Genomic DNA, 8,672 nt, shown 5'->3' with positions numbered 1-8,672 from the left:
ATTCGTCGGGGAGAAAAAAAAATATATGTATTTTCTACATATTAGTATACTCTAAAATCGATTAAATAAGCCTTTGAAACCCTTAAATTGTCCAAATATTTGGGGGTTCCCCCCAGGACCGCTTTCGGAACCTTTTAATCGAAGCTCGACCACGCCCACTTTGCTTTCGTCGGGGAAATCTGACCCCTAGTCGGGGCCTCGTCGGGGCATCTGCCCCACCGTCGGCGACCTCGGCCTCCCCCCCCCCATGTCGGGCAAATCCTGGCGCCACCCCTGGTCGTCGGAGAATCTGGCTCCGCCTCTGTAATGTGCTAGAATGTTATATGCATAGGATATGCATGTGATTTAAAATTATATTTTCATCACGATTGAGAGAAAAAATAAATGTGGGTCTTCGTTTTTCGGGTTTCCGGTCTTTGTTTTTCATAGGGTGTCTATAAAGCAAAGACCCTTAGTTATTTCTTGATATTCCTCATTTGAATTCCGATGAAATAATGAAAGAGGTAATGGGCAATAGTTCCATGATGATTTTGAAATACTTTCAATAAGATAATTGAGAAATAATTGGAGGTCTACGTTTTTCAGGTCTTCGATCTTTGTTTTGTAGACATTAGGGCGTCTATAAAATGAAGACCATTGATAATTTCACAAACAGACGTCCAAATAATCTCGTAAATTTGATGTTGTGATAGTCTGATTTATTATCATAAAAATTAAAAAGAAAAAATGTGGGCCTTCATTTTTGGGTCTTCGTTTTATAGACACCCGCCTGTCGGGGACGTTCCTGCTCTGGCAGAAATCCAGCGCCACCGCTGCCAGAGCTGATCATTTGGGACACTCAGATATGGTCCATTATATGTTTTTGCATAAGTATCTTTAATAGTGTTATTTTTTCGAATTTTTGTGACTATGAACTTGGCATTTGACCTTTTTAACCCAAAAATTGAAATAATAATAATAATAATAATAATAATAATAATAATAATAATAATAATAATAATAATAATAAATAATAATAATAGGCCTAATAATAGAGCACTCAGTAAAGAGCATATCTCCTCCCACCGCCAATCTCTTTCTATAAAAAAAATCCTCAAAATACTGTATGTTTCTACTTCCCAACCACCAACCACAATCTACTTTAAAATACACTAACATGAAAGTTTCATTCATGAGTTATTTAGTTTTTGAGATATCTGATCTGCGACGTTTTGCTTTGAATGCTCCACAATCGACGCTAAAAGATAATCACTTCACTTTTCGAACGCTTTTTGTTGTATCAGCTGCCAATTCCTGACATGTTCTGGCTTCTTTTGGCCCTCAAATGACACACCTGTCTCTTATACACATCTAGATGTGTATAAGAGACAGATCTCCTCCTACCGCCAATTTATTTCTATTAAAAAAATCCTCAAAATACTGTATGTTTCTACTTCCCAACCACCAACCACAATCTACTTTAAAATACACTAACATGAAAGTTTCATTCATGAGTTATTTAGTTTTTGAGATATCTGATCTGCGACGTTTTGCTTTGAATGCTCCACAATCGACGCTAAAAGATAATCACTTCACTTTTCGAACGCTTTTTGTTGTATCAGCTGCCAATTCCTGACATGTTCTGGCTTCTTTTGGCCCTCAAATGCACTGCAGCCGAATTTGAATCGTCACCGACACTTCATAATTTCTTCCTTGTAGGCCTACCTTGATTAAGCTTTTACGAAATTTTCATTCATATCAGTTGATTAGTTTTTGAAATATCTGGTCTGGGATGTTTTCCATTAAGTTGTTCTCATATCCACAACCTACTCCGGATGGTCACCAAATTTAATCACCTCATCCTTGTGTCATACCTAACATTCCCTGTATCTTCCATTTAAGATCTGTGCAGCTGTTTTTGAGATACTTCGAACAATAAACACGCACGTTAAAAATTTAAATGATTCTCAAGTTCATCCCCGTATTTGGATTGTGAACAACACTTGATAATGTCTCCCTTGTGACTTGGTTAAACTTCCACTAAACTTTCATTCATATCAGTTGACTAGTTTTTGATAGGCCTATCTTGTCTAGAACGTTTGCTCTAAAACCATTTAAATGGTCCTCACATCCACACCCTACTCCGAACCGTCACCAAAATGTAATCACATTTCTTCATTTGGTTATACCTAACACTCCCTGTAATTTTAAATTATGTCGGTGCAGCCGTTTTTTAGATATGTCGTACGCATAAAAAAACAAAAACAAAAAAAAAACACACGAAACACCAAAACGTGACACACACACACACACACACACACACACACACAACACCCACACACACCCATACCCATACCCTCGCACCAACCTACACACAAACTTACACGATTGAAAACATATCTCCTTTCGGAGATAATAATACAATGTTGTTTTGTGCCGGTATCCATCCAGAATGATGCTCATGGCGCATCGACAAAACTGCACTTAAGTACTGTATACCCAAAACTTGTAATTAATTTCTTAAATAGGGCCTTTACTGTATTTTTCCTTAGTTTTCTAATTTTATAGTTACATGGTAGACCAATGACTTTCTCTCTTCTAGATCAATACATGTACTGTACCACCACTATATTTAGGCCTATGTAATCTATTGATTAGTTTTAATCTTTTAAGCTTAGTAATGATAAAAGTGGTAATGAAGCCGTGTTAGTCTAAGATCAAAACAATATACAAAGAAAATTAAAAGGCAGCACTTTGAGACTAACTTGGATGTTATTTATTTAACACGAGCTTTCGCTTTTGGTACTTGTGCATATTAAGCTTGCAAATATGGATGAATTTTCATTCCTGATGATGACATAATTAATGTCGAAATATTGAATGCCGACACGATGGAGTGCATTTCGATCTTATTTGAGATATTATTATTAATCAGAGGACCTTTCTGTTTTTGGAAAACTATTCTAGCATTGTTTACAAGGGTGTGGCTTTTTCTGAATTTAGCTCACTCAGTGGCGTCACGCTCGGGCGCTGACGGGCGACGGGGGGGGGGGTGAGCGCAATGGGCCCCAGACACGAGGGTCCCCAACATTGTAGTTTGGCCCTGTTATATGATATAAACTATAGTCCCTACAATTTTAAACATTGAAATTACACTGTCCTGGCATCATCATACAGAAACCGCATTATCTCAGGGCTCATTTAAACGGTCACTGCAGTTTTTTGTTTATGTTGTTGATCAATGTAGCGCGTTATCAGTTTGTATATACATTTTTAAAACATGTTTTGTTTCTCACTAAAAAAATTCTCTGTACAATATATATTTACGTATAGAGTACATATGCCTACTATATAGGCCTATACCAGTTCCGGAAATTGGCTATAAATTACCGTATGTAGTCTATGTTGGTTTTATCATAAAATTGTCTGAAATATTTCATTAGTCGTGGACCCTTCTTTTGTTCTCTGACAACGCAGTTCATAAATGCCATAAGCCCTGAGTGCAAAGGGGCTAAGCCACCTCGGACCTCACTAGGTGGTCTTAATCCCTGGACCCGACCGGAGCCCTACGCGCCCCCTTGACCCAAACAACTGTTTGTTCGCTCCGCTCGCAAACTTAACCCTCGCATATTAGGGCCCCCAATAACAGTTAGGGCCAGGGCCCCACAAACTCCATGACGCCACTGAGCTCACTGTAGGCGTACGGGTATTGACATGGGGAAGGGGAGACTAGTGTTGAGGCCCTTCTTTTAGGTTAAAACGATCTATCTTAAATTTTTCTTTCTTGAGTTTGGGACTATTATGTGTTTAAATAACTTAAAAGGATAAACCTAAAAAAACCCTAGTAAATGTTTTTGTGTTTTTAATTCTAATTTCGTCGGAATTGATCCCAAATCCCTAAAATGTGCAATTTTTAGAGGAAATTGGCCTACTAATTTGAGGATTTTAGGCACTTTCAGGGGATGAAAAGGGCATTTATCAAGGGGTGGGAAAAGATTTTCCAAAGATGGATATTTTCCCCTTGTCCACCGGTGTTTTTAATTCTAATTGGAATTGATCCAAAATCCTCTCCCCCCCTCTTTCTTTTCTCTTATTACCCAGCCCGATACGACGGCTAGTTCAGCCCGGTAAAAACCGTCAAGGGGGGGGGGGGGCAGTCTGCCCCTGCCCTCCCCCACCTGTTACGCCACTGTTTCATGTCAATTAGAGACAACAAGATTTTACAATTTCATACAATATCTTTTAAATTACACAATATGATTAAACCAGGTACTGTACTTGAAAACAATAAGGAAGCAAGACTTACACGTCAAAGGTGTCAAATGTTGTCTACACAAAAACTGTACTTTATTAAAAGAGTAAGTCTACTGAAGGGGTGTCGTCAATGGAGATATGCACACATATCAGTGTACTGTGGTCACTGTGCATGGGGTTGTCTGACAGCACATACCTGCTGACCTCGATAGAGAGTGATTGATTGCACAAAGGTTTCCATGCTGGTGCATCTGCGCTAAAACTGTCTTTGTAGCTATGCATTGCGCGATATGAATCAACCTTTCAATGGAATCAACCTTTCTATGGAATTGTGTATCCATTCAATTATCTCAGGAGGGGGGGGGGGCATGCGAACTATAAAGACCGACTAAGCGCCTCGGTCAAGTTCCCGGAATAAAAAGGTTGTTTGGATAGTAAAATCACTGTTTTTGGTCCAACGACGTCGTCAAGCACTGGACGACATTCAAATACGAAAATTATTGTTAAAATGTCACCAAATCAAGAGAGAAAAACCCAGAAATATAATGTATTTTATCTGTTTGCAAAAAAATCCCAGAATTTAATGCAAAATTTTCAATATAAAGGAATATAATTACATTTAAACTATTCATTTATTGAAAGGAAAGTTTTAATTATATAAAAAAACTTTTAATATTTATGTAATTTGTACTTTTGTGTGTCGTGTTTTGTTTCTCCACCCTTGTAATAGTGTTTATGTAGGCCTATACCTTCGCAACCTGTTTGTGGCGATTTTATTTTGTTTTTGGCTGTTGTGAAATAAATTTCGAAATAAATTCAATGAACCACACATAATTGAAATCTTTTAGGAACACATTTATATAATTAACATTAACTCAATTCATAGAGATCAAAATACTGTAAGAATTTCATTTAGGCCAATTTTTTTTTTTTTTTAATTTATTTTTTGATTATAAATTTAATTTATATATTTTAAGTTCAGCTTTTCTCTCCATTGCATGCACTTTCAAATGCTCTTTCAGATGATCATTGTGTTCGCACTTCTTTCCACAATGTTCACAATCATAAGGTTTTTTGTCTGTATGCACACTCGAATGCCATTTCAAAGTGCCACTGTACTTGAATTTCTTCCCGCAGTATTCACATTCGTAACGCGTCAACTCCAAATTTTTCTTCAAACTTGTACTCATTTTAAACGCATTTTCACAATGTTCATAATCATGCGGCGTCTCTCCTTTATGTATTCTCGAATGCCTTTTCAAATTACCAGGTAACGTGTACTTTTTTCCACAGTAAACGCATGCATATTTTTTCTCTCTTACGTGAATCCTCAAATGCCTTTTTAGATTATCAGGTAACTTGTACTTTTTTCCACAATAAACACATTCATAATTTTTCTCTCCTACATGGATCTTCAAATGCTTTTCCAAATTACCATGGTACTTGTATTTCTTCTTGCAATACACACATTCGTAAAACATCTCTCTGGTGTGTATCCTCAGATGTTTTGTCAACAAAGTAATTTTATTAAAGGTCGAATCACAATGTTTACATTGATAAGACTGCGCTCTAGTATGGACCTTCAGATGCAGACTCAAATTCCCTTTACGCTTATACGATTTTTCGCAATGATTACATTTATATTTTATTTCTTCTGTTTTATGATTCAAGTTTTTCTCTATTCTCTCATTTTGTTTATTTTGTTTGTATACTTCCAGGCTTCCACAGCTGAACTTCTAGAGTAAAAAAATAATACGCATTATACGTGTGAATAACAATAATAAATAAGATTTCTATGGAGCGCTCATGATTTTTAAAGAAATGCTAAAGGCGCTTGAGAAAATAAAAAGTGGGAAAAGATTTACACCAGTAAATGTCCTACAAACACCAGAATCGGACGATTCCATTTATTTTTAAAATTTCTGAAACTAAAATTGCATACCGGTATGAATTATCGGTTCATTCATGCATGTATTCACACTGGGCGGATCCAGAGATGTACAAATAAGGAGGGGGGAAATCGTCAGACAACACTACCCTAGATTTCCGAAAATAACTGTAGCCATTTTGTTGGGTTATCAATAATTTCTTTTTCTTTCCTATTTTTTCTTACAAACTACAAGATCAATTTGTGATAGGGTGCGCAGGATCGCGTCGCCAATCAAAATATCACAAAAATTGGCCCTCTAACGATTTCGTTGTGGACAAAGTCAAAATATTCTTCCAATGTATTATTAAATAGCGAAGAATTATTTAACTTATCTTTTTTAGAAAGATGTTGTGGTAAGAGAAAAGTACTCTACCTCATTTGTTTTACCATCATTAGGTTCATGGTTTGCATCTTCCTCATCATCTTCATCTCCTTCCTTCTCATTCTCCTCATCCTCTCCAGCCTTCTCTTCAGATTCGTCTTTGTTTTCCTCTGCGTTTCCTACTACTACTCCTGCCCCTGTGGTAAAAGTAATTTAATTGTTCCTTTAAGTAAACTCTTTGTAGTTTTTATATGATGTTTTAAAACAGTATAGGGCCTATATTTCATTCAATTCTATCTTCATTCATTTCATCATAAAACAATGAAATATATAACATCATGAGCTCATTAGAATCAAAGAGGTTGTACTATGAGTTAATTTCTAATTAAAAAGTTCAAAACATTAAAATCGTTATATTAAAATAAAATAAAAAGAGGCAACACGACAAAAGCTTAATTGCATACATTTTTAATAAATTATGTATCAACAAATATCGAAACAATATAAAATAAAACAATATGCCAATATGGTAAAACCAGTTACCAACAAAATTGTTAATATATTTCATAACATGGAATGTGCAGACGTGTGTACTTTTATACAGAAATTATGAATTAGTGCGTTTGTTGGTCTTGTAAAAGCAAATATAAGAATTATTTTGTTGATAGCAATCCATATAAAAATGCTATTACTCGGTATAAATATTTTAAAGTGGTTTAAAAGAGACGGCAATATAAACTACAGTAAGTTGTATATGATGAAATGGCCGCCAAAACCCCACGGAAAAGACCCAGAGAGAGGGGACCCCGAAGTTCAGACAGGCTTTTGAAAGGCTCATTTAATCGATTTTTGGAGTCTCATATGTATTTTCCTGGGGGGGGGGGGTGTCCCCCTAAAAATCCTGCCTACGAGGCATGAACCAAAATAACATCGGTATCTACCTGGACCTTTGGATCACAATCTGCGATCTTTTTCAACCGAGTACCGTACCGTATTTTGTTACTTCCAGTCTGGTCTTGACGTCATCATTGCGATGACGTAATAACGTTACTTAAATTACTGTAATATTTTTATTTTTGATCCGATAACCTAGTCGTGGCGTCGGACTACAAAGGGGGGGGGGCGCGTCCGGGCCTGTCCGACAGAGAGAACAATTCCTCCTGCTCCCCACCCTCACTGGCCCCACCACTGCATCCTCCCAACACCCATCCTTTTGCAAAAGTCAACTCAAACAGACTTACCGAATAGGATCTTCAAATGTCGGTGACTGGGGCCACTTCTGTTGCTCGGTACGGCGTCTGTTCTTTTATCCCTTTCATTGTACACAGACAGGGCCATATCAATTACGAGATTCATCCTGGAGAAATATGAAAAAGTCTAGCAATGTACATCTACAGCAATATTTACATCAGCAATATCTCTGCAAGACATAACATTCAGAATAGGCATAGCTCTGTATGCCTTACTTTCTACATTTGAATGATCCAGGTACTTTTGACCGCTTACTTTTAAATTTCAGAAGATTTTCCTTTTTCCTTCCGTATTCCAATTTCTGAAAGTTGGAATGCTCTTCAAAACGAGTTTCCTATGTATTTGCAGTTCATTAAAAATAGGTATAGGAGAATCTACCTGCAGTTGCAAGATAGAAAACAAAAATGGTGAAGCTCGGCCATGGATGGCGTCATACAAATTTCCCAGTACACCATAGGCAGTTTTGAATTCGATTTTGAATCCAAGTAATTAAAAGATCGAACAGCTGGAGAGTTTATACAGCCATAAACTGCCAACATTGTTTTCATTGCAATCCTTTGACATCAACTCCAGACGCTAATGAAGAGTCATAAAACATTCATTTTCGGATTGACAATTATTGTTCGTTTGTCACAGTTGTATATGCACCTGATATTTTAATTAATTGACATATGTATGCTAATTATGCTAATAACCTACGTGTAGAACATCGTTCAATCTGAAAGTGTTAATTTTGTTCATTTCAGTGTGTATGACTCACAATTGAAAATCACAAAGAAAAAACATTTTTCTCTTCAATTAAATATGTCTGTGTCTTCGCATAACCCATTAATCACCGTTCTACAACCTATGGGTCGCGACGTTTGAGTCGCGGAAAAAATTAGATAGGTCGCATAATCTCTTTAGATAGTGAAAACATTGCTTTTTGTGAACGAG

At 36.7% G+C, this 8,672-nt stretch overlaps 1 protein-coding gene across 1 annotated transcript; it reads right to left on the bottom strand.

Annotated features, from left to right (window-relative positions):
* Positions 1–5,178: 5,178 nt before the first annotated feature.
* On the bottom strand, positions 5,179–7,868 carry LOC117119561 (zinc finger protein 586-like). The gene is made up of 3 exons (XM_033264392.1): positions 7,727–7,868; positions 6,537–6,682; positions 5,179–5,969 (listed from the first exon to the last, which is right to left on the bottom strand). Exons 1-3 carry the CDS (start codon positions 7,839–7,841, stop codon positions 5,184–5,186), a joined length of 1,047 nt encoding a protein of 348 aa, XP_033120283.1. The 5' UTR covers positions 7,842–7,868; the 3' UTR covers positions 5,179–5,183.
* Between the last annotated feature and the right edge of the window lie 804 nt (positions 7,869–8,672).

This window comes from Anneissia japonica, unplaced genomic scaffold (assembly GCF_011630105.1).
Source record: "Anneissia japonica isolate Jap-2015-1 unplaced genomic scaffold, ASM1163010v1 scaffold288271_len110776_cov171, whole genome shotgun sequence".
Lineage (NCBI taxonomy): Eukaryota > Metazoa > Echinodermata > Crinoidea > Comatulida > Comatulidae > Anneissia > Anneissia japonica.
Note: the sequence above shows the minus strand (reverse complement) of the source record. Positions and strands in the feature narration are given on the sequence as shown.